The following is a 26942-nucleotide window of genomic DNA, read 5'->3' on the forward strand; positions in this document are numbered from 1 at the left end:
CATTTAAAGGACAACTAAGATTTTGATTTCAGTGACTCTTAAATTGATCTGGGATCCCTACTTTTCCACAGTATATAGAAGGCACAGGGGCAAAGAGGCAAAACCAGTAGATCCAAGATCTTAAGGGCATTCAGGAGCAGGGGCCTGGTGACTGACTGACATCCTGCATAGTGTAGCCGTGGTGTGCATTCACACATCATGGCAACGCTTTATGTGTTGCAACGGGGGACGGTCGTTTCAACTTCTTGGGAGGAAAGGGGGTGTCTTGGTATACAAATGCTGTGTCTTTTAGTGGAATAAAATGTCTGTAGCAATAAGCAAATCGAACAAACTGCTGCTTTTCTTTTCAACTAGTGTGAACCTGCCAGCTCATCACTGTCTCAGTTTTGGCAGGATCAGGTTTATATTGCCTGTGTACACAAAATATTGATCATTTCACTGAGAACATTACAAATGATAATCAGGTGGTAAACACAGAAAACTTTGTCATCTGCAAACATTAAGCATTTAGTTTCAGGACAAACATTGAGCAAGTCATTAATATAAAGACTAAATAAAAGGGGGCCTAATATTGACCCCTGAGGTTAGCCTAAGAGATCTTCAGTTGTTAACGGATACAGATCATGCAGATATGATTCAATACAGCTCACAGCGTTTTGAGAGAAGTTACATTTTGAGAGCTTGGTAAGAATATCAGAATGATTCACTGTATCAAATGCTTTCTTGAGGTCAAAAAACACCTCTCCTATAACTCTATCGCTCTTAATCTGTAAAGTGTCTGGTTATTACTTCAATATGATTTGACATTTAAAATCATTTGAATTGAAACTCCTAACCCAGAAATCATGTGCTACCTTAAACAACCATCTTAAGTTGTTTAACCCTCAACATGTCACTTTCTTACCACTAGATATTTACAATTGTATCTATAAAAATGTAAAATAAGAAGGAGGAATGAACTTTAATGAAGACGGGAACATTGGTATATGGTTGTGAAAAAGAACTTGACACCAAGCAAAAGATCAATTTGCCCTTAAATGAAAAATCAAACTGATGCTTTCTTTTTATTTTCATGTTTTGAAATCTGTTTTTACTCTTCTGAATAAACTCTTACCTTCCTCTTTTCATTTCTCAATTATGGAATTCATATTTGCATCCTGCAAAATTTTTAATTAAAGTCTACAATGCTGAATAACAGCTATGTTCCAAGTTCTGGCCGAGGGCCCTCTGTGGCCCCTCATAGATTTACTTTTAGCCTTAAACCTCTTACATAGGTTGCCCATTTATCTCGCACCACTTATCTCAAAAAGATATTTTCCTGTCCACATAAACTTTCTCAGGTACGAAAACAAGGAACACCCAAGCCTAATAGCTCACTTAGTCTCGTCAATGTGTTCTGGATTTGCCCTGGGGTCTCAATTGCACATGTCCTCTATGTTAAATAATGTGTCAAGCAAGCATCCAACATGGATGAATTTTTTTCCTTCAATAAAGTATTTTCAAGTGTGCGGGAAAATAAATGGTTCACACACCTATACCAACAAGCACATTGCGTAATCCTTCCAAAAAACATAAAGTGAAATTTAAAAAAAAAGTTCCAGGATTGAAGAATCATGTTGGCTCTTTGGAAAAAGGTTTTACTGTGTTTAAATAATTTATGATCTGTAAATGTAACAACATTTTAGGATACGTAAGTAAGTAAAGTTTTATCTTTTAATAAAGTTTTACCTTAAGTAAGTAAGTAAGTAATTTTTATTTACATTGCGCTTTTCCAGACCAGGGTCACAAAGCGTTGGAGTTCCAGAAAATCAAGGAAAAGCCTGAACAAATAAAAACGTCTTAAGATGTTTCTTAAAGGAGTCAGTACACAAAACGTGTGTTTGACCGTGATGCTTAAACAGCATCAACAAATATATGATATTTGCTTAGTGACTCAGTCTTATGATTGTGAAATTGAAAAATGTCCTGGAGACCTTTATTTAAATGGACAAATTTGTCAAGTCGTTGAGGTGAGAGTCTCTCCTTAAGATGTTGTTGAAGAATTTATGTTGCTTATATTTTTATCACAATAAACATGTAGTCATGCTTACTGCGACTCACAATGAGCTGGAAGGAATGTGCCCCGTTAGAGTTTCTTTTCCAGAGAAATGACAGTTTGTGCATTAAGACAGTGACCTTCAGCAAGATAAGGTAACTTAACTCAGCATGCAGGAGATGACAATGCGCTGGCTGCGTCCAGCAACAAATGAACCGACTGTTTGTACTGAGTCGTCATCTGAAATATGTAATAAAAAGCCAACAAGGAGAGAGGTCCTTCAGTGGTTTGGGACCAGCCTTGCACTTGGCCTCTCCGCTCCTTGCTGGTGGTAAAAAACTGAAGTCTGACTCTGTTTGTTATTCTGGAACTTGTCTCTGTTCTCATTCCGATTTGGCTTTTTTGAAGTTCAGGCGGATGAAGAAGACGAGGCAGTGTCACTTGTTATTTCAGGAACTCCATTCAGGTTTGGTGTGACTAACACCAGCTGAACTTCACTGTGGCAGGGGCAAGTCTGAAGGACTAAAGACACTGGAGTGGCTGGTCCTCAAACACCTCAGGCCACAAGCACAGCACGCGCAAGACCCCCTGCAGTTTGCCTACCGGCCAGCAGTTGGTGTAGAAGATGCCATCCTTCACCTCCTGCATCGGACCTACTCCCACCTGGATAAAGGAAGCGGTTCAGTGAGGATCCTGTTCCTGGACTTTTCTAGTGCCTTCAACACCATCCAGCCCACTCTGCTGCAGGACAAATTGACACAGATGCATGTGGACCCTGGTCTGGTCTCCTGGATTACGGATTACCTTACTAATCGACCACAGTATGTCAGGCTGAAGGACATCACGTCTGACACTGTTGTGTGCAGTACAGGAGCACCTCAGGGGACAGTACTGGCCCCTCTCCTCTTCACCATCTACACTTCAGACTTCTGCAATAACTCAGAGCTGAGTCTCGTCCAGAAGTATGCTGACGACACTGCCATTGTTGGATGCATCAGGGACATCAGCAAGGACATGTAAAGATAAGTCTGATAAGTGACTTTGTGGACTGGAGTGAGAGGAACCACTTGCAGCTGAACACCTCAAAGACCAAGGAGGTCCAGGACAAAGCCACGTCCAGTGTCCATCAGAGGCGACGAGGTGGAGATAGTTGACAACTATAAGTACCTCGGCGTGTGGCTGGACAGTAAACTGGACTGGTCCTGCAACACAGACCATGTATATAAGAAAGTTCAGAGTAGACTGTACTTTCTGAGGAGGCTTCAATCATTTAACATCTACAGGAAGCTCCTCTGCATGTTCTACCAGTCTGTAGTGGCCAGCGTCCTGTTCTATGCTGTGGTGTGTTGGGGTGGGAATGTGTCCAAGAGGAGTGTCAACAGGTTGAACAGATTTATCAGGAGGGCTGGTTCTGTGGTTGGCATGAAGCTGGACTCACTGGTGACAGTTGCTGAGAGGAGATCACTGGACAAACTACTGTCCATCATGGATGATGACAGTCATCCTCTCAGCACTGTCATCAGTGAGCAGAGAAGCAGAATGAGTGCACGAATGCTACTTCCCAGGTGCAAAACAAATAGACTCAAGGACTCATTAATTCCTCGGGCTATTAAATTGTACAATTCTGAGTTCGAGGGCAGGAGTGGAGTAAAAGTATCATGATGTTCTGTTCTATGTTAATCTTTGTATTCTTTGTCTTTGTTATTTTTCTTTGATTTATGTTCTTTATCTTTATCTTTAGATTTAGATTGTATCATCTTGTTCTTTCTCTTTATTTCTCTTCGGTCTTATTCTTATTTTATTTTGATTATTTTTTAATAAAAAATTGCTGTATTTGCTGTGGATAATTCGGAAAAAAACAATTTCGTTCAATAAAGTTATACCTAACCTAAATGGAGCTGAGCCTCCTGGCGCACACATCCTCTCAGGACTGTCTGGCGTTGTACCTGAGCATCCAAAATCATACCTCAATGGACCTTTACCTGCTGAGTCAGGGGTAGCAGGAGGAGCTGGACAAGTTCAAGGCTCAATCTGAGTGTAAATGTTCCAGCAAAACGTCATGGATGGCAACAATGACCTCTGTCCTTATGTCCTTAAGGGATGATATTAGTCAGGTGATGAGTGGTCCCTGTTTGCCTTCAGACGTGACACTTGGCATTCATGCCAAATATTTCTATTTAAGTTTAATCAGACCTTATAATCTTGTTCGTCATGGATCCCTAGTCTTTCAGGTGCATTACGGAAAACTCCAAGCTTTCATGTGCCTTTCACTGAGGAGGCTTCTTTCTGGAAACTGTCCTGTAAAGGTCTGATTTCTGAGCTCAGATCTGATGACAGACAAACTGTATGTGTGCTTCTCCCAATCATGTCCAATCAAATCATTTGACGTGCCCTCTAAAAAAGTTGTAGGAACATATCAAGGTCAATCAGATGAAACAACATTTAAGCTTGGTTTCGAGGGCCACAGCAAAGTGTGTGAATAATTATGTATAAGTGAGATTTCAGTGTCCTTTGTGTGTTTTTTCAATTAACAAAATATTGGAAAAAAGTTTTCCGCTAAATTAATATGTGGTATTGTGAGCAGATTGATGAATAAATACGTAATCTCTTTGAAATGAGTAAAAAACACAATGTGGTTTAAGTGAAGGGGTGTGAATACTTACCAAATTGACTGTATATATTGAACTTGGATGGCTGGATGGCTGGATGGCTGGATGGATGAATAAACGTTATTGTCTGTTACTAGTGACAATAATTTGTCTTTCACAGGCTTGTATAAAAACACTTTGAAAAAAACAAACATTAGAAACAAAAATGTTGTGCAGTCATGCTAAAAAAAAAGATTGGAGGGGATGTTAAAAAGCAGCAGAGTGTTAATTTTCTATTGTTCAGGATGGTAATTGCAGAGGGGATGAAGTATTTTTTTGTAGATGTTTTTTATTTTAACATAATTTTCAAATAAATAACTAATATTCAATTTAAGCATTCAAATTATTCACTAAACTTGGAATAAAAAAAAAAATCATGGTTGTATTCAGAGAAACACTTCTGAAGCGGTCTATTCCAAACCACGAATCCCTACTGAGCTGTTGTCTTACAATGTCCAGGACAAAGGTCAGCTGGAGATTCCCAGTTAATGAACACCAAAGAAACAAACAGCTCCACAATTCCGACTTGAGTTATACCTAAGGTTATGAAACTCCAGAAACTCTGGCTCTTTGTCCGAAAGGCGTAGACACAAAAGAAGAAAAGTGATAAGATGATGATAAAAATGGTTTAAATGCATTAATTTATTCCACTAAATAAACATTATTCTTGATGATTATATAGATGATTTACTTCTCTAGGGAATTATTACCACTGATAGCTCTTAGCTAGACAAAAACGATGTAATTGAAAATATGTGAAGAAAAAAAAAGTGATCTAGGTTTGAATATGTTTGAACATTTGAGTTACAGAGTTCTGACAACAGGGGTAGTTTTCAATATAACATATTGGGGCTTTACTAAGTACTACTGCTCATTTGATCCAACTGAGCCCCAGAGGCTGAACAGCTTAGTCAATTGCTTGCTAGAAATAAAGTGAAAACACTTTGCAGCTAAATGTGGACAAAACTGAAACTCTGGTTATTGCGCCTGATTATAAAATTCCAGGGGTTAGGTTAGGTAAGGTTAGGTAGAACTTTATTGGTCGATCAGGAGTACAGACGATTATTCATAAAAATAAAAATAAGAACAAGAACAAAGAGAAATAAAAAGAAAGAACAAGGGACACAATCTAAGTCTAACGAAAAATAACATAGATCAAAGACAAATAACAAAGACAGAATGTCAAGATACTTTCGCTCAACTCCTGCCCCTAAACTCAGAATTAAACAGGCTACTAGCACGAGGAATGAATGAGTCCTTGAGTCTATTAGTTTTGCATCTGGGGAGGAGCATTCATGCTTTTTTCACTAGTGAGACTGATAGAAGAGTGATGTTTGCAAACAGGCCCCCAAATAATGTTCTATAGAGAAAAAGCTCAACTATGGCCTCATTACATTAAACTAAAAGTTGCACACTGGAGTTGACACAAATAATCTTGGCAATATTGACTTTAACTCAGAAAATATTTACTGTTGAACTATCTACTGCGGCACACTTGGGTTACATTTACTCGCATGATTTGACTTGTTCTCATCAAACTGTTCTGATCCTTCCAGAGTCCATATCAATGATCTGGCCTGTGCCACCTCATCCTCACTCAACATGGAGCAGAGGGCCGGATCAAATATATATATAAACAATGACAGGGACATGCTGTCAATGCACAATCGATAACAAACTGCGTTGATACATGTAATTAGTGCGCTCTGGGTACTGTATCCCTGAATGTTGCCAATATAATGTTTGCAGATACCTTTATTTGCCTTGATTGTCCACAGCCTGGCTAATGTCTTTAACCATTAAAGTTTATGAGACATATCTAGTTTAATATGATGGGAAATCAAATCGTAGTGAAAAGGCAAAGGTTGTGGGGAAAAGTACTGTGCCACACTGAAAGGTAGCGTGCGTGAGCCATGAGTTCTTGTTGCTTCTGTTATTTTACGTAAAGGAGCCAGGTGAGTCATGGGCACTGCTGCGAGTCCTCAGGTGATGTTTTTCTCAGTTTATTGGCTGATTTTCCATCTCTGACTACTCCAGCGTTATCTATTACTGTTATTAGACATGGCGTAAAGCACTTTATTTCCACTGTCGGGCTGCCTGTTTTTGCACACGCGACACCTTGACTCAGCTACTGCTGAAGGCGGATTTCGCTACAATGGAGCGTTTGGGGATAGTGAGGCGTTCTTATGCCTCGCCACTTCACATGGTGTCGAAGTCAGATCGGTCTTGGTGTCCGTGTGGTGACTCTCAGAGATTAAATAATGTTTTTGACCTCAAATAGTCCAAAATGGGTTATCACTGCATTCTTGGGAAAGTCATCGGAACGGACCGGAACTTGATGAATGCCACACACCAGATCCACCTTGGAGGAAAAACGAAAGAAGTCGGTCCTCATCAACTATGAACCTCACCGCACGTCTCTCATCAATGATATAACTAGGGAAAGAATCACAAATATATAAACCCAAACGGGTACCCGTTAGCTTACCCCTTTCAGTGCGGCAGAGTAATATCTGCCTAAACCTGTGCCTTTTCACTGTAGCTTTATTTCCCATCAGCAAAACTAAAACTTTAAAAACATCAATATTTAATAATTAAAGACATTAGCCAGACTGTGGAAAATCAGGACAAATGATGATATCTGCAAACATTATATTGGCCACATTCAGAGATACGGCAACCAGCACGCACCAATTGCATGTGTCAACCCAGTTTGTGATGGATTGAACATTTAGAGGTGAGGCTCTGCCTCTTCTGCCTCCCCTGATCGCACGTCTTTGATTAAGGATAAAAATAGTAGGAAGAAAAAAATTCAGCTAATTAAGCAAAAGTCTTTAATGTAAATTAATTGTGTAATTAAACATGCTAACCTTACCAGTGATCCTATTAACACTTGCTTTTCTTTCAATCTGTGGGTGCACAACCTCATTCTCAGGATATGGAGAGTCCATGGGAGAGTAGAGTGTCTTGACTGTGTCATGAAGCTAAGAAGATTATTTTGTTCCAAATAAATACAAAAAACCTCTAACAAAACGACTAAGAGAGACATAATCAAAGTTTCCAAATTACGCCACATAAGATTACTAATTATTGTTGTACATGTTTAATTGTGTTAACAACTGTTTTTGTAAAACTCTGTGCAATGAACCAAATTAATTATCATCGTGAGTCGTTGTGATCAATTTCTAAAATAACAGACAGACAAACACCAGTCAAGCAGATATGCTGCTGCAAGTCATATTCCAGGTCAGCCTAACATCAAGGCCCAAAACAAAAATGTACAAACAAGAACAGGAAGAGGAATGTCTTGATAGTCACTCATGAGCGACCACTTTCACCAGTTCTGTTTGAGCGTCATGACCACAAATATGGGATGTCACCTTGACTTCTTGTTCATGGAGGTAAAGTGCAAACTGTCTCATACTGACCACCAGGGGGAACTGTTTCCACTAATCCAATCTGAGTTTAACCCCATGGGAGAGAACCAGGAAGCAGCACGACAGGTGCTTTGCCAGAGCCCTGCACCTTTGTCACCTGTTGCCATAGAGACGTCCAACAAGGGCGGGACAACTCACCAGGACTATGAAACCACAGTGAGAGGAAGGCAGGGCAGTGTGGAGGACAGAGCCACAGGGAGAAAACCCGTCAGTCAAGGATCGGGATAAAGAAGACAAAAGACTGCTTGAAGACTAACCTCCATCATAAACACGTCTGTCCGGAGCTAAAAGACAGGAGTGGTTTTCAAACCCCTGATGATGGAGAACTTGATTGACGACAGCAAAAGTGATAGCAGTTCGTCTGCAGACTCTTCATCCAGCAGCGATCTGGAAATTAGCAACACTCAAACAACCAAGGAAACGCCCATTGAAAGGGAGATCCGACACTCCATCGAGCGTGAGAAGAGCCTAAGAAGATCTAGAGGGCTTCCCAATCCAATAGCATCCATCCAGTATGTCGAGATCCCGTCACAGAAAAACATTTTCCACCAGGCAACTTTCAACTCCGAGCAGTTTCAAGGTAAAGAGCGACTGTTTGCAGGGAAGAAGATGCAGCATGAAATCCATGAGGAGACAAAGCGGGAGCTAGATCTGGTCAAGCTTGGTAAAGTTCCTGGATATTACGACAAAGGCACTGTCCGACAGCTGAAAGAAAAGAAGCAGATCTTCGAAGCCTTCCAAGCACCAAGCGACTTGGCCTCTTCGACCATCTCTGGTCAAAGTAAAAAGATGACTTGGACATCTAGCAGCGATGACTCTTCATCACAGACATCCTCGAGCGACTCGTCAGACAGTAGAGAAAGTATCGAGCAAATCGCACTGTTCAAAGCTCCCAACAATGCCAAGATGCCTTCAGCTTCTCATCGAGGGCTAGGTTACTCTGAAAGCACAAGCAGGGTGATCATCATGGAAAACAACATGACTGTCCCAAAAAAAAAAACGCTCCACACCTACACCGTGGACTCCGGAACGATACATGTTTCCAAAACCAGAGACTTAGGACAAGTCTGGCATAAAGAGTGGGAAAATAAGAAAGCATTTGAAGAGATAGTACCAAAAGAGAATCCGTTTTTCAAGCTCCGTCCATCCACAAACGGGATTAAAGTGGAGCAGGACATCCGTGAAACTCAGGAGAGGGAGAGAGAGCTTCATAGGCAGAGGATCAGCCTTTATGGGTCAACACTGAATGGACAGACTTATCTGGATTTCAACGTCCCGCTATCAAAGGAAAGAAACCCAGCAGGTTAGTCTGTATAGTGGCTTTTATGATGATTACTTCAGAGTATGTAATGTGTTGTCAAATGAATATCAGTGGTGGGGCAATGAAAAAATTAAAAAATATATTTCTGAATCTAATGAATTCCCCCCTGGAGTTGTAGTGTTACACTTAATTTAAACATAGTCAAAGAAATGTTGTTTGACTCTGAGGCAGAATTAAGAAAGAATAAATATTCAATTTCATTTAAAGTGTCATATGATAATAAAGTTATCTCAAGACACACTACAGTTTATATAAGAATATAAATAATATATAAATAATAATAAATCGTACAAGTTAACAATTCCTTTAATAATGACCTCAAGAAGACTGGATGCTAAGTATTTAATTGACCATGCTTCACTCAATACATGTTTAAGTAATTTCCACAATTTGTAAGTAATTATGCATTCATATGAAATATCTGTCAACTTTTGTTGTCTTTTGTCTCTTGTTGTTTTCCCTTTTTCAAATACCTGAGCAAGTCGAGAGCACTTGCTGTTAGTTTTGTCATTCCCTATCTCGTTAAAGTTCTTTGGGCGAGTCTCTCATAAATGACGCAGATAATCAATCAAACATCAGAAACCCCAAACTCACTCTCTGTTAATCCATTGAACATTCCTGTACAACAGTTATTCATACTTCCGTCTGCTGCTCCCTCAGAGTAGCTTGAACATTTATGTTTTATTGCGCTCGGTGCAAAGTTCAACTCCAACCGAAGGTTTGACTCATTCTTGTCTTTTTTTAAGTTCCCAAGTCCGTAGGTAAGATTGGTGTGTGGCCCCCAGCCCAGCCAGCAGAGGTGAAGATGACCCAGAAGGTGAGCTATGTTTACATGAAAATAAGAGTATAAAACTAGTGCTAGACACTTTCTGTTACTGACAGACGGACAAAACTATTCATTTATTCATATAGAAAACTTTTCAGTGGCTCTTAAATTGAATCCACTCATATTATTTACTCTTGGATCTGGACCAAATGCCACCCGGCGTTCACATTTGACCCACTCCCTGTAATTTATCTTTCACTCATGAGGCCGGTGTCAGCCACTTTAAATGTTTAAATAAATATAGCGATATAAAACTGTATGTTGGCAAAACAAGAATATATTTTTTTAACTACCCTGTTTTATTATCATTTTGTAATTCACCATTTTATTTTAAATTGTTACAGAGTACATACTTTATTCCCCTTCATCTTTATATTTTTCTTTTGACCCCTCATGATGGTGAAAGCGGCCCCACTGAAAACATACTTGTCCACATCTGCTTGGATCTATGAACCTGTAATACGGACTATTGAGATCTGATAATAGTTGCACATGCAGCACGAAGCTTATCTTCACTGATAGGACATGAAGGCAGCCAGCCAAGTGAGAGTGAGTCAATGTGTGTTATCATCATCATCATGAGTGTGCATGTGAATGTGTGTGTGTGTTTGTAGGAATGGGAGTGTCATCTTGATCATCATTAACAGAGAACAGAGAGAGAATTGACAAATTCTAACGAAGCTTACCCAGAGATGTGAGAAATATAAAATGTTCCATTTGTAACTGTATCACCTAATTTTTTTGTCTTTTTCTAGACCCGTCAGGACCCCACTCCCTACAGACAGAAGTCTCCCCTTGTGGAGAGATGGGAATCTGGTCTGGTCTTCCGTCACAGCGAGGACGAGAACTGAGGAGTGTTAAGTTGAGGGAAATAACAAGTTTCTAAGTGGAAGTGATCAGTGATTTCATTAGCCGATGTGCGGGTTAATGGAAGAGCTGGAAGCTAGGATGAAAAGGGATTGACTGGAAATTGTAATTAGGAAAAAGGAAAGATCCAAGCTGGACAAGAATGAAATGTACTTCAGGGAGGACGGAGGAAGAAAGAAGGAGGACTCAACCTGCTTCTTCATGAGCTCAGGATATAGACTGAAGAGAAACCTTTCTTCTAAATCCACCAAGACACTTAATCAGTGTTCTTGACAACATTTTATGATCTTATTACACTATTGAACTAGATTACATTCACATTGAAGCGACTGCTGCTGTGCACAATTGTGATCTACATGAATCGAACTATAACTGCTAGCTTCTTTCAATTCTGTTTATTCGACCGGTCAAAGCAAGATTACAATCTGATCAAAGTAATTATGTTATCACTGCAATCGCACCGGGAATGTGCTTAGTGTGGCACAGATAGAGGCCGACACTTATAGAGAAACATGTCAGCAGTTTCTGTCTCAAACTTTATTACAGGCATATAAAACAACCGAAATCAATCAGATATGACATTTTGTGAGGGCAATTTGTATTGAGTAAAATATATAACAGAAGTGTTTGTGATTACCTAATGTTTTTTAGAGTTAAACTTCATTCTTCTTTATTCACCCACGCAATGCACATACATATGATTAAACTCTGTCTTCTGTCAGTGCATCTGCTTGTTTTTTCATGAAATAATAAAATGATCATGTCGGAAAATAAAGATGTTCTTGATTTCAAATGAGTTGATAAATATTTATGTTAAAACACACGAAAATAATAAGAATAGTTGAAGGTCTATAAGTGCAGAAACACAACAAAGATCATTTTTACGGACCGACAGACCAACAGAGAGACAGACAGATGGATGGATTAGATAAACTTTATTGATCCTATGGAGATCTCCTTCGGGAAATTGTTTTTCCAGCATACAGCAACATGCATCCATCCATGATTGACAGTAGTTTGTCCAGTGATCTCCTCTCTGCAACTATCACCAGTGAGTCCAGCTTCATGCCAACCAAAGAGCCAGGCCTCTAACACACCACAGCATAGAACTGAGGTACTTATAGTTGTCAACTATCTCCACCTCGTCACCTCTGATGGACTCTGGACGTGGCTTTCCTGGACCTCCCAAAGTCCAAGACCAGCTCTTTGGTCTTTGAGGTGTTCAGCTGCAAGTGGTTCCTCTCACTCCAGTCCACAAAGTCATGTATCAGACTCCTGTACTCATCCTCGCTGCTGATGCATCCAGCAATGGCAATGTCGTCCGCTTACTTCTGGATGAGACTCAGCTCGGAGTTGTAGCATAAGTCTGAAGTGTGTATATAGTGAAGAGATGTGCTCCTGTACTGCACACCACAGTGTCAGACATGATGTCTTTTAGCCTGACATACTGTTGGTCGATCAGTGAGATAGTCAAAGATCCAGGAGATCAGGCCAGGGTCCACATGCATCTTTGTCAATTTGTACTGCAGCAGGGTGGGCTGGATGGTGTTAAAGGCGCTAGAAAAGTCCAGGAACAGGATCCTCACGGAGCCGCTTCTTTTATCCAGGTGGGAGTAGGTCCAATACAGGAGGTGAAGGATGGCATCTTCTACACTAACAATGGGCTGGTAGGCAAACTGCAAGGGGTGTGCGGGCTGAACTTGTGGCCCAAGACGTTTCAGGACCAGCCGCTCCAGTGTCTTCATCAGCTGTGAAGTCAGTTTTGCGGTACTGGAACGATACAGGAAGTCTTCCATAGGGTTGGTACTTTCCCCAGCCGTAGACTGAGGTAGAAGATATGCCGGAGCGGCTCAGCTACTTCAGCAGTGCAGGTGTTTAGCAGCCGAGCAGACACCTCGTCAGGACCAGCAGCCTTCCCTGGACAAATCTTCCGGAGTACATCATGTACCTGGAGTCATGTACCAGTGATGGTTTTAACACTATCCCAGACCTCTCTTATTTGTTCCCCGTTCAGCTTCTCTTCAAAACTTCTCCTGTAGGTGTTCCTCGCCTCCCTCAAGCATCGCTTCACTGTTTATTATTGGGGACAACAGCTAAGCAGAAATTTAAATAATACTTTAGAAGGTGTGTCTGACCCTCGATGTCCTCACCATGTGACTTCAGCAGCACATTCCAGTCTGTGGTGTCAAAGCAGTCTCTGATAGTGTCCTCCACAGCTGGTGTCCACTTCCTGATTGTCCTAGTGGTCACAGTCTGTCTCTGCACCAGAGGAGGGTACTGTGACTCTAGGTCACGGGTGTCCAAACTACGACCCGCAGGCCAACTGCGGCCCACGGTCCAGTTTTTATTGTCACTCTGTTGCACTTCTCAGTTTCAACACTAGATGGAGCCAGCCATGGAAACAGTGCTTCGCAACTGTTACAGCTACTAAACAAAATTAAGCAAAGAAAAACTTTTACCGCGAGTCACCAGAAATGGCAGCACCAAAGAAACGAAAATGAGCAAGTGAGTGTAGAAAATTTCAAACATGGTGGAAACAAATGAAAAAGATTATTTTTTCAAAGAAATCAACGGAAAGTGTGTCTGTTTGATTTGTAATGAATATGTTGCTATGATGAAAGACTATAATGTTCGTCGGCACTATGAGACCAAAAATCAGAGCTACACATCGTACACTGGTGCCGAAAGAGCACAGAAAGTCAAGCAAATGGCAGCTAGCCTGCAAGCTCAACAACGTTTTTTTTTTCTAACAAAATACAGGAAAACGCCACAATAGCAAGCTATGAAGTTGCTAAGCTTATTGCCCAGCATGGCAAACCGTTCTCAGACGGTGATTTCGTAAAGCAGTGCCTCATCAAAGTCACAGAAATAATGTGCCCGGAGAAAGCTCAGGATTTCAACAACGTAAGCTTATCCAGAAATACAGTGGTGAGGAGAATCGAGGACTTGTCAGCTAACTTGACATTTCAACTGAGAGACAAAACGTGTGCTTTTGATTTTTACTCGATAGCATGCGATGAGAGTACTGATGCTACAGACACCGCTCAACTGTTCATTTTTTTGCGGGGAGTAGATGATAATTTTTGCTGTACGGAGGAGCTGCTTGATATGATTAGCCTTAAAGGCACAAGGACGGGTAGAGATATTTTTGAAGCTGTGTCAGAGGCCATTGAAAAGATGGGGCTTAAATGGGACAAGCTCTGTGGAGTAACAACGGATGGAGCTCCGGCCATGACAGGCGATCGCAAAGGAATGGCATCGATGGTTTGCGCCAAAGTAAAAGAGAGCCGCGGTGAGGCTGTGAAAATGCATTGTATAATCCACCAAGAAGCACTGTGTGCCAAGACTGTCCAGCTGGGCGATGTGATGAACACTGTTGTAAAAACAGTCAACATAATTCGAGCTAGAGGACTGTACCACAGAGAATTTCAAGCTTTCCTTTCTGACGTGGATGCTGAATACGGGGATGTACTCTACCACTCTGAGGTGCGCTGGCTCAGCCGTCGCTATGTGCTGCAGCAGTTTTATTCGCTGAGATCAGAAATCGACCAGTTTTTGAAAAAGAAGGGCCGACCTCTTCTTGAACTGAGTGACTCTCTGTGGCTGGCAGACCTAGCATTTTTAGTAGATCTTACTCAACATCTGAATACACTGAATAAGAACCTACAAGGCAAAGATCAGCTGGTGCCACACCTGTATGCGCACATGAAAGCCTTCTGTGTAAAGCTCCGCCTGTTTGAGACACAACTACGAAGCTTCAATGTTGCACACTTCCCTGTGCTGTCTGAAATCAAGTTTGCTTATCTGAACGCCGACCTTTCTGCTAAAAATGAGAAATATGTGTCTGTGATTGCATCTCTCGTGACAGAATTCAACCAGCGTTTTCAAGATTTTTCTGTCATTGAAAAACAAATCTTTAACTCAAACCTTTTTTCTCCCGTCACTCCAGCTCAGCATACAAAAGAAGAGAAACCACAAAGCCACTGTTGTTTAGCAGGAGCATCTGTGATGTTGTGTGGAAAAGAGAAGAGTTTTGGATTCATGTTAGCTTAAATGATCCAACACACTGGTCTGTAAATAGCTTTAAAAAAAAGAATAAACCCTTGTGTTATCTCTGGATCAAGGTGAACGACCTACCTTGCTTCCAGAAATACATATGCCGTGGCGGGGGGCTCCTATACTTTGTTTGGTCCGTTTTGACCCGATGCAAAGAAACCGGGGTGTAAGCAGCGTTAACCCGAGGGTTATGATATAAAAATGTCTTGTTTTGAATAGCCCAGCATACAATATGAGTTAGAAGTAAAACAAATGAAGTGTCTTCCATTATAAAAAGTCTATGCCATTATCTACGGACAACAGATGTCGGGAAATGCAGTATAATGTGATTTAATCGATGATGAATACAGCCTCGTCATGCTCACTTAAAATATTATGTAGCATAAGTGACTGAAATGCATGATGCTATGCATAACAACCACACACCAGAGCTGGAACAGTGTGAGGTGTAAGCACTACAAGAAGTGGGGGTGCTAATCAAACCAGTTGATATATTCTCTTCTAAGTTTAAACTTCTAACCAACATTTTGTATCCCAGCTCTGGATATGATAATTTCTTTGTGTCCCTGAGCAAGATTAATTAACCCTGACTGCTCCTGAAGGATAGCTGGCGCCATTGTGTGCATTCAAGAGTGTATTAGTGTCATAGATGAAAACACTTAGTGCTGAGTGCTGAAAAAGCAGAGAAAGAAGCATCTAAGTAAAAAACATTCAATCAGCATTATGTTTTAACACACCCACACAAAGAAACATTTCATAACCTTCTTTTAGGAATTATTATAAATGCTTTAATCTGTGAAGTAATTGGGAAGGTAAAGGTGCAGCCATGGATATGATGTGGGTTTAAAAATGAACTCACACTTAAATCTGGTGATTTGTTTGATGACAGCTCACTAAAGAAAATAATGACTCATTAGCGCTTGCTTCTGTTTTTCTATTGCTTATTTTGTGTGTTATCTTATCATATTCTTTATTATATATTATTATATTCTTAGTTGTGTCATGTGTAAAAACAATAGGTAGGGCCATGCCCTGCCAGATAGCGTTGTGAAGCACTATGCAGGCAAAAAATTAATTTGAACATAAATAGTCTTCTTTTTAGAGCAATAATCTATTTACAATATTTTATTAAGTATAAAGAAAACCGACCTAACTTGCTTCAATCATGGATTATTTTACAAAGGCTTTGCCACTTTAGCAGAAATCAAAACATTAGGGACCTCATCAGTTGGTAGATTTCTCCATCAGTCTTATACATACAGATATTGACAAGTCCTGATAAAAAAAAAAATCTTCACGCATCCTCTATTCTCTATATTCAAGAAAATATAATAAACATTTTTGGGAAACGTTTTGCTATATAATACAAATTGATTATGTTCTCTAATTGAATTGCAGAGCCTTCTCTACCATCATAAAAAATAAAGGGGGACTTATGTGAACTGTTAAAAATTATATATATTTTTATTGTCATTTTGTTAGCAACCTTTATTAAAATTGATCATAGCACCCTAATCCATAGTTTGAAAAAAATAACAGACAACAAAAAGAAAAAGTATGCTGCACACATCCCTATTAAAAGTAAAAATGTATTACATACAAGAAGAGTGCTCTTTCCAATTCTGTAAATGAAGCGTTCTTTGCAGGACGTTTTTGTTCCTTTAGGTGTCAAGAGGAATGCTGACATGACGCACAGTTGCATGCTGTTGAATGAATATTGAAACAGGATGCTAGTTTCACTTCTCAAATGTGTAAATCTGACTTCAGATCACAGCCTCACGAACCTCACCACTCCTCGCGGTGTGCCCAGTCTTGTGCCACACTCAACTGGTGATAACTGTATATACAGTTACGCTTGTTATAAGTCAAATGAGCTGCGGAACATAAGTTTAAAAATGCCATTGGTTAGTAGCGCCCTCTGCTGGAAATATATAGCATCGTATTACACTTTCTAATGCTACTTTGAAAATTCACTCTGTATATATTCTTCTCAAAATATACAACTCTTTGTCGAACATATCTTCATCTGAAAGATAGTTGGAAAAAAAACGATTTAAATGAGAGTCAAATAGTCTATTGTGAATAAAAACAACAAACAACTTTATAACTATATTTAGTTTTAGTGGCTGATGTTGAAACAATCATCACATCCTGTCAACTATCATATCCTGTCAAACATCACATCCTGTCAAACTGTAACAGTACTCTTCAAGCAGGAACTGCACCTTCGCTCCACGCTGTTTGATTCCAGATTTGTTACACAGATTAGACATTCGTCTCTAATCTAATAGGATGGAGATGTAAAAGTCGAGTTCCACAGTGAAGATCTGGACGCCGTTTCTCCACTCGTCTGTCCACCGGACCAATCCTTTACAAAAACATACACAAACACAAGATTTTAACACACCCTACAAGACACTTCCCTCCCTTCCGAGAAGCGGCTAACAGATTTCATAAACCTGAGTCCTGACATAACTCTTACCATCATCTACCATCATTAGCATCATGTTTAAATAAAAATCCTGATAGACTAGTAGTTCATGCCAGCACTGCTCCTCAGCCTGTCTCTGTGATGTTGGCATCTGTTCTCTTTAAGTTTAAACAAGAGCCCTGTGTTAATTTAAAGCCAACGACGGAGAACATTTAAATGTTTGTTTGATGTTCTGCAGAGCACAAAATACCAAACAAATATGTGCAACTTTATTTTTATTGAATATAGGAAACCCTGTACGACTCGACTAATGTGAATACATGATTATCAGACTGATACAGTGGAGTTTTTACCTGGTAAGTGTTGCTTGAACATCTGAGTTTAAGGTCTGAAAAGATAGAACAATGTCAGTTTACTGAATGAGTGAATCAAAATGATTAACTCTTGTTGATCTTTAAGAAAGGTTTCCAGTAACAGTTTAGACATGTTTGTGTCATTTTTGTGTGTTTTAAACTTAAACAGTAGCTCTCCTTTCTTCATGGCATGTTGCTAATCAGGTCACATGGCTGACCCAAATACTGTGCTGAATGATTCACCCGACTATTTCATCATGAAACAGCAAGGTTTCTTCAGAGTCAAAGAAGAAAAGACTCACCAACACTGGTTTCAGAGTTCCAGAATTGAGATTCCTGTCTATAAAAGCAAATAAACCATGTCAGTCCACATTAGGTGAACACAAGTTCAAATGTGATTTTCGTAGTTTACAAATCTTATGAAAAGTTTACTATGAGGTTCCACCTTTTTTTATTTTCTTCTTCTGATGCCTTAACTGTGAAAACAAAATATAAAAAGATGGTAAGGTGATTATTAAAAATGCTGTTATGAACAATGTTTGAAATACCTCTTCTGCGCATTACCACGACCACGACTGCCATTGCACAGAGAAACAAGACCGAAGCAGAAAAAGATCCCAAAACTACAGGCCAATCAATCCCTGGAGCCATTTTGGAACACACAAAAACATTTCTCATGACTCACAAGATAGTGTTTGATGTGAAATGAAAAGAACATTTTACACGTTCTAAGAAACCTAACATTACAGAAATCACAGGAAAGAACTTTCAAAGATAAATCATTTGTTTGGATTGTGTGTTTTTAGCATAAATCTCAAAAGGATTAATATAAACATGAATGGAAATTTGAGCAAAGGTTGTGGCAGTGCTTTGTGGTTTATTGTCAATACATTTACATACATGAGGGTGAGTAGAAAATGAAACAATTTGGGGGTGAACTAACTCTTTAAATGTCATCAATGTTGATCATTCATGTGTCTATGATGTGCACTTCTCAACCTCATCACATTTGTTGTGGTATTGTGCTCAAGGATTTTCTGGCGTGGTGGAATTTACCTGTGGTTGTTGCAGGTGTCACTCCTAAAAGAAGAAATGTTGAGTCAGCAGGTTTTTAAATAATAATAGAAGCCAATCCGCCTTGTGCTTTAATCATAGTTCTTTTTTACCTCTTGCAACAGCAAGTGGGGGGCTTTTGGCCGAGGATCTCCATCTATCTCCTAAGTCAGTGCTGTACTGGCAGCGGTACAGAGCCACTGGACTGTCCTGCACTGGCACCTGGAAAGTGACTTCATGATTGAAGACCTGGGCTCGCTGAGAGGAAATGGGGGCATTGTTACCCTCCAAGTAGAGAGAGAAAACAGCCCCAGGGTATGCTGGGGACCCCGTACAGAGAAAATGCCACACAGGGATCAGCTGCTCTAAAACAAGGACTGGAGTCGGAGGAACATCTGGGTGAGAGAGGGAAAGATGCTGAAGAATACATTTGGTTTAACCATTTTTCATCAGATCCAAGCCGAAATGACATTGACACGTCGGCTGAGGTGCAGAGCAGGAAGAAGAAAAAAAAAACTACCCTATGGAAGCAAAGTTTTCAAAATCACATATTGCACATTGTTTAAATGTCATTATACATTTAAATAAGACATTTTCACCATGTCAGGAATGTCATATGTGAACAACTAGAACACAAAAAAGGTTAGAAAAGTGCATGTTTTTTTTGGCAATTTGCTAGATTAACTTCTCATACTGTGGGGTGTGGAAAAACACTTTGGTTGTCAGGATAGCATTAATAATATTAAAAATATAATATAAGAATATAATAAATATATTCTTATATTTTTCTAAAAAGGGGATTACATAATTTCTGTAAGGTGTGCTGCAAGAGGAAGACTTGTTTTTCTATCTGAGGATGTTCTTTATTGTGTTAGGGATGAACCAACAAACAATTTTGAAAACACTTTTCTCTTCCTTCTTTCTGTTGACGAAAACTTGAACTACGCTATTGGTGGATGTGTTAACTAGGCAGATGGTCCAGGTGACGCGATACAAGCAGGTATACTCCATTTTCTCCCCAACTCAGTGGGCCGACTGTTAAAAGCCCTGGTTGTGATCCGGGGTTGGAAACTCAGAAATGCCACTATTACTGACAGAAGACCTCTGTGTGGGTGTGAGGTTTCAATATAAAAGGGCAGGATGTAACAACCGCCACTCTCACATGGAGTTGAGGACAAGCAACTGCACCAGCAGCTTGAGAGGATGTCAGTATTTATTGTACCACATGCAGCCTCATGCTGGGAAAAATATGTTTAATCAATTTATTTATAAATATTTATTTTTACCTTCTCTTCAGAGGAGATAACTGAGGGGATTTTTTTGCTGTGTTTTTCAACTAAATGAGGTGTCCCTTTCCTCTCCCCTCTCCCGAGGAACAGTATTTTCAACAAACTTTTATCCTGGTGGAGGATTTATGTATGACTTCTAGACAATAACCACTTGAATAATGGTAAGCGGGTTAAATTTTGAGTCTACAATTTCAAAACATTTCTGCGGGCAAATATTCTTTATCAAATACTATTACGTAATGCTGAAACTTTAGAGATGCAGTGACATACATATTTGCATTTTATCACACATTTTATGTTTATGGAAGATGCATTTGTCTTGTTTAGGACTGAACTAGGGGCCAGTTGCAGCCCATGACCAATTTTAACATGACCAGACCTTGTGTCCGTAGGCTGCAAGACTTGTAACTAACTAACACCAGCATATGCCCGGATAAACCAAAATGAGTAAAACATTCTTGTGCTACTGACCGTCATATTGGTTTAATTGTAGGTAGGGACTGAACGGTGAGTAGATTCCTCGATTGTTTTGGTAACAACAGCAGAATAGTTCATTTCCAGTTGTGATCGTCACCATGAATTGAGCCTCACTGTCAGCTGTTTTGAACTCAGTCCTGTCCACCTAAAATAAAGACGACAAGAACTGAAAAAAGTCACACGGGTAACATCAAAAAGCTTAGAATATAAGTAATAAAATACCTCTTTTGTGAAATTGTAGAGAATAAACACAAAACCTGTTTGGCCGTTTGGGGCTTGGCACACAAGAGAGTTTGTCTGACTGGAATAGAAAAGTTTTGCTGCTGGCAGAGCTGGAGAGGATGTGGATGCGGAAAGATGCCCTGAAAATATAAATTTAATAAGACATGACATATAAGGACATGTGGGGAACAGTGTCAGGAGACCATTTTCAATGATTTACGACTTTAATACTTCTTGTTAAAAAGTTGCTCTTTATTTTTATTTTTTTACGATTTTTATTAACATTTATTTAGAACAATAGAGGAATGAGCATCCTAGCCCTGCCCTGTGGTCTCCCCCTTGCTTTAAAAAGGGCCCCTTCGAATGATTTAGCTTCAATTTCACTTTCCGATTAGAGCATAACAAACGAGTATAAAATTGTTGTTGACACTCACCCCAAAACTGCAGAGAATTTAAGAGCAGTATCCAAATAGATTGCAAACCAATGACAACCTCCATCTTCGACACAGAGAGTTGAACTAAACCAGAGACCAACCTGTCTCTCTCTCCTTCCCTCCCTCCCTCCCTCCCTCCCTCCCCCCCTCCCTCCCCCTCTTTTTCTTAACACATCCTCTCGAAGGCCAGCTTTCTGAGGGGAAGTTATTATAAACACACTTCCTTTTTTGGCTTCTCTGGGTCAGATGCTTTGGAGGCCCATCGATGTCTTGTTTACACAGATGAAAACAAGTGTGTCAGCATATGTTAGAAGGACCCTATTATATTTTGGGACATTAGCAAGGTTGAGCATTTGGAATGCAGCTATATTCCTCCATGTTTTCAAAGATAGCTGAAAAGATGCTTGCTTGAGATTAAGATAACAAATGTCTTTAATGTGTCTGCCCTAGACTTTCCTTGGCTTTCCAACAAGTTAGGCTTATTTCACTGTATTCAATTGTTTGTTGTCCAAAAATTAAATGTGTAAGCATTCTTACACTCAGTTGATTTTGTGAAAACCTTCAAATGACAAAAATTATCCCGTCCTGTGGGAAGAAACTTTTGAGAGAAAAGATGGAGTCATTGTAGCTGGTTTGCCATCCGGTCACAAACTCGGCTATGATCAGCCTCGGTTGGGTCACCTGGATGAAGGTGTAGGATGTAGAAAGACTCGAAACACCCAATGATTCCAAGAACATTATTGATGATGTGACCAGAGGACGGATGTATCATTCGCCACAAACATCCCTAGACCAGCGGTGAGCAACACATTGCTTTGGAGCTGAACGCAGCTTTTTAATCTCCTCCCACAGGTCAGCAAGTGTGAAAGCAGTTTAAGGAGAAAATCATCACTGTATTAAAAAAGGTGTATTGTAGTATCACAACTTCTATGCAGACAGCATTCAGTTATTTTAGTGTTGTTTTAGATTCTACATTATCCCTATGGAGATCTCCTTGTAAAATGAGGTACAGTCCAGTACACAGCAGATGATAGAAGGTACAGCAAGTTTTATGAAAGCAAGAACAAAGAGCAAATAAAAAGTGCAAAGAGATAACAAAGTACAAATATTAAGAGTATAGATAAAGACAGACATATTTTAAGATGCATATTTTTCAGATGTCAATCATCTTCTCCCCTCTCTCAGCTAGCATCAGTAAGAGGCTTTACATGAGAGCTAAGACGTCTGCCCTTTTTTCAGTGGTTTGGGGATTTTCTAGGGTTGTGTAGTTGCTGTAGTGTTTGGCTCACTGGTGATAATAATGCCATTACTGAGAGATGTAAGTATGCTAGCCTCTTACCACCAGGGCTGCCAAGTGTCACACTTTGAGTATATAAGTCACGCAATTTGACATTTCCTCACACTACAAGCCAGATTTGATGAGTTTTCCCAGAACAGAAGATGACATCTCCTGGATATAAATGAGCACTAATCAAGACAAAATTGGTTTTCTCATTCTTCTCAAATGTCCTGAGAATTAAGTCTCACAGTGAGCACTGTGAAAGTTCTCTAAATTCTCTCACAGCTGTCTCTATTCTCGATCGTACTACGAGTAATTCATAATAGTAACAATTCAATTTTATTGAAAGTTTCTTATCATAACAAAGTTATCTCAAGACACCTTACAGTTCAAGTAAGACTATAGTTGAGAAAGGAAAAACAGATCAACTGAGTAAAGCACAGTGTGGTTAGGCTAGGAAAAACTTCCTTTTAGAAGGCAGAAACCTCGAGCAGAAATACCCTGGGTTGGATGAATCCAAAACAAGAGTGACCAGGCTTACTTGGTTGCACAAAGGCCAAGCCAGGATGATCAGACACGGATTCATCAGGTGAAGTCAATCCTGGCTAAATGCAACACACGGACTACAAACTTCCTTCACTCCTGATTTAATAGAGGCGTTTCTGCAAGATTTGTTGGATTAAAATTGTTGTATACATATACACCATACTTAAATTAATGCTAAAAGTATAGTTGCTAAAATATAAAGTATAATTTACTTGTTTGATCTAAGAGCGGGACAACGTTTGAATACAACACATTCACAATCAACATTCCACTCAACTGATTACTGGTTCAAGACAAGCTTGAATCAGAATTAGGGTCAAAAACACCGGTTGAATCAACATTTTTGTCTGCCTGCAACTACACCTGACAAAGGAACAAGAACAAACGGGTCCGGCAACACCCCAGGGGGGGAAGCAGAAGACAGGAAAACAACACCCACGACATGTGACCTCCGCCCGATATCATTTAAATAATTAGATTAAAAATCGCTTTCTTGGTTAATAATCAAGTTTTTGGGTATGGTTACGCTGCAAAAAAATGGTAAAAACGGCTTACTTAGTCTAAACCAAGTTATATTTAAAAGTAGTTTTACGGACAACTACAGTAAGATATTTTCTATTGGGTTAAAAAGGCGTTTTTGCTTGTGATCTTCATATCAAGTTTATTAAGAAATTATTTTGGGTATTATAATATAAGTTTTCAAGCGTGAAATGTCTCTGTTTCTAGAGAGGGAGACGAACAATGGTTGTAAAAAATAAGGAAAAAATAAAATAAATAAAAAATAAGAAATGGATTGATCTGAACTATGGGTAAAATGGCAGTGTCGTGGAACAGGATCATGTAGTGCTGTATTGTTTTGCTCTGAAAGTTCATATGTGGAAAGAATGAGTCCGTTGGATCTGAAAAATTATTTTAATGAGAGTGAGAATGGTTACTCTTGCATCCTTATTGTACAATAATGAACAATCTCATTTGGGGGAGTTTGTGTATCCCAATGATTCAGGGAGATATTTTGCGGGGAGCCTGGTACTGAGTGACTCAGCTCCTAGTAGGGTTTACCATGGCAAACAGGTCACCAATGAGAGGTCAAACTAAGTGTGGTCCAAAATCCACTCCAAGTTTATCCTGCCCGGAGGGACACCGGTGCTCTCTTTCATCCATTCCATCTGCAACCCATGGGCTCACCACCTGTGGGAAACATCTCAGGGGTCAGGTGCACTGCCAACTGGGTGGTAGTGAAAACAGGGAGCCTCGTTGTACGAGACCTTGGCTGCATCGGCTGGCTCTGGGGACGTGGAACGTCACCTCTTTGTGGGTAAGGAGCCTGAGTTGGTGCGGGAGATGGAGCGTTACCAGTTGGATCTGGTGGGGCTCACCTCCATGCATAGCTTGGGCTCTGGAACCCAGCTCCTGCTTTTGCCCAGATCCCTGTAGAAGTTGGGCACATCGAACATGAGTGGTCGGTGTTCAAAGCAGCCATGGCTGAAGCTTCAGTTGCAAACTGTGGTCTGATGGTCATCGGTGCCTCAAGGGGTGGTATCCACTGATGTCAGGGAAGCCGTCCGACTGAAGATGGACTCTTATCGAGACCTAGTGTCTTGCCGGACTCCAGAAGTAGTTGCAAAGTACTGCCTGGCTCGAAAGGTTGCTGCTTCGGCTGTTGAAAACGCTAAACCGCGGGCATGGGAAGAGTTTTGAGAATCCATGGAGGAAGACTTTCGGTCGGCACGAAAGCGCTTCTGGAAAACGGTTAAGCACCTCAGAAGAGTGTCCAAGCTGTTTACAGTAAGGATGAAATGTTGCAGACTTCAACTGGGGATGTTGTTGGCCGTTGCAAAGAGTACTTTGAGGAACTCCTCACCCTGATGTCCCAGCCTCTCTAATGGAGACAGAGCTGGAGGCCGATGGGCGGGCTTCATTGATCTCTCGTGCTGAAGTCGCTGTGGTGGTCAGAAAGCTCCACAGTGGCAAAGCTGCGGGAATTGATGAGATTCGCCCAGAAAGGCTGAAGCCTCTGAGTGTTGAAGGGTTGTCTTGGCTGACTCGTCTCTTCAACATTGTGTGGGCATCTGGGTCAGTACCTGACGAGTGGCAGACCGGGGTGGTATTTTAAAAGACTAGAGGTTGTGTGACAACTACAGAGGCATCACACTCCTCAGCCTTCCTGGTAAGGTCTACCTTAAGGTCCTGGAAAGGAGGGTCCGATCGATAGTTGAGCCTCAGATCCAAGAGGAACAATGCGGGTTCCGTACTGGCCATGGAACTATGAACCAACTCTTCACTCTCTCAACGGTTCGGGAGGGTGCCTGGGAGTATGACATGCCAGTCTACATGTGCTTTGTGGACTTGCAGAAAGCGTACGACCAAGTGCCCAGGGCAAAGATGTGGGAGTGTGCTTTGGGAGTATGGAGTGAGAGGCTCTCTACAGAGGGCCCTCCAATCACTGTATTCCCGCAGCGGGAGTTTTGTGTGGATCCTTGGATGCAGATCGGATGTATTCCCGGTGAGAGTTGGTCTCCGTCAGGGATGTGCTTTGTCTCCAATCCTGTTTCCTGTTTTCATGGACAGCTTTTCGATGCGCATTACCCAAGTCCATTCCTGGAAGATCAGTTCTGGTCATTCTGTTACACTCAGAGACCATCTTGACAGAAGAATGACAACCTGTCCCTCATTTTTGCACCGATGGACACCATATTCCTCACACCAATAGTAGGAGGATCTGAATATGTCATAAATATCAGCCTGCTAGCTTTACAAGGGCCTAGAGGCCTCTTAAAGTTATGGAATTAACCATTAAATGTAGCACAGGCCACTATAAATGAAGAAATCATTTCATGAACCCTGTTAGTTGTTCAGTATTTGTTGTTGTAAGTGTGTGTAGTTTTCTGATAAAATACCAGGAGTCTTGAGTCACATATCAATCACATAAATATGTATTTTTAAAGTTCCAACATGTACTGTGGGTCTCACAAAGCTTTTAGGCGTGTTGTTATTTCATAGTTTGAGTCTAATTTAAAAAAAATGGCTCTTCAGTTGCCATTTTAAACAATGATGATGGTTCTGTTTTAAAAAAAAACACAAACATGTTCATCAACAATAGATTACTGATTAATTAAATCAATTTTTACTTTTACCCATATCACGGGGCCTGAGATTATGAAAGTTATACGACTACTTTGTTGTTATTGAGTTATTTGTGAATGAGTTTTGACTAAAGTTATAATGCAAGGTTAGCTGCTACTTTTGCAAGTTAGTGATTTCAAGAAAGCAAAGGTTTATCTCTACTTATATCTTAAAAATCTCCACTGTGTTTTGCTGAATGTTTTTTGGTATTTTGTTGATGTACTTTGGGTGTTGATGGTTAATAATTGAGTAGTGGTGGAGGCGGTTTAGACGAGCTTATGTTACAACGACAGTTGTTACAAAGTGCTGTACAGTGACAAGAAAGCATAGTTAAAACACACAACGGTAAAAACAATATAAAATAAAACAAGTAAAAAGCACTATAAACAGCTCAGAGTCTCATGCTGTGTGCTTGGACGAGTAACAACAAGTGACGTCAACATCCAGAGGTTTGGAGGAAGTTGCGTGTGGAGTGCGGAAGTTTGAAAACTTTTTAGCTGACGCTGAAACTACAAAACTGAACTCGGTCTTTATACAAGCACACA

General features: G+C 40.3%; 2 protein-coding genes across 2 annotated transcripts; one reads left to right on the top strand and one right to left on the bottom strand.

Annotated features, from left to right (window-relative positions):
* Nucleotides 1-8298: 8298 nt before the first annotated feature.
* misp3 (MISP family member 3) lies at nt 8299-11927 on the top strand. Its single transcript, XM_087779196.1, has 3 exons — nt 8299-9423; nt 10188-10258; nt 11023-11927. The coding sequence occupies exons 1-3, from the start codon at nt 8436-8438 to the stop codon at nt 11116-11118; spliced, it is 1155 nt and encodes a 384-aa protein (XP_087635322.1). The 5' UTR covers nt 8299-8435; the 3' UTR covers nt 11119-11927.
* A 4429-nt stretch (nt 11928-16356) lies between these two features.
* Nucleotides 16357-21533, bottom strand: LOC148088742 (uncharacterized). The gene is made up of 10 exons (XM_087779206.1): nt 21450-21533; nt 21016-21155; nt 20788-20938; nt 19141-19422; nt 19031-19054; nt 18523-18615; nt 18420-18450; nt 18277-18314; nt 17975-18009; nt 16357-17558 (listed from the first exon to the last, which is right to left on the bottom strand). Exons 1-10 carry the CDS (start codon nt 21511-21513, stop codon nt 17475-17477), a joined length of 942 nt encoding a protein of 313 aa, XP_087635332.1. The 5' UTR covers nt 21514-21533; the 3' UTR covers nt 16357-17474.
* Between the last annotated feature and the right edge of the window lie 5409 nt (nt 21534-26942).

Source organism: Callionymus lyra, chromosome 1 (assembly GCF_982586985.1).
Source record: "Callionymus lyra chromosome 1, fCalLyr1.hap1.1, whole genome shotgun sequence".
NCBI lineage: Eukaryota > Metazoa > Chordata > Actinopteri > Syngnathiformes > Callionymidae > Callionymus > Callionymus lyra.

Excerpts from the sequence above, each read along its gene's own strand:
- misp3 (XM_087779196.1), top strand. The coding sequence starts at position 8,436 with ATGATGGAGAACTTGATTGACGACAGCAAAAGTGATAGCAGTTCGTCT. Across the intron at positions 9,424-10,187 it reads AAAGGAAAGAAACCCAGCAG|TTCCCAAGTCCGTAGGTAAG; the intron begins GTTAGTCTGTAT and ends TCTTTTTTTAAG. Across the intron at positions 10,259-11,022 it reads AGGTGAAGATGACCCAGAAG|ACCCGTCAGGACCCCACTCC; the intron begins GTGAGCTATGTT and ends GTCTTTTTCTAG.
- LOC148088742 (XM_087779206.1), bottom strand. The coding sequence starts at position 21,513 with ATGGAGGTTGTCATTGGTTTGCAATCTATTTGGATACTGCTCTTAAAT. Across the intron at positions 21,156-21,449 it reads AAATTCTCTGCAGTTTTGGG|GGCATCTTTCCGCATCCACA; the intron begins GTGAGTGTCAAC and ends TTATATTTTCAG. Across the intron at positions 19,055-19,140 it reads CCCACTTGCTGTTGCAAGAG|GAGTGACACCTGCAACAACC; the intron begins GTAAAAAAGAAC and ends TTCTTCTTTTAG.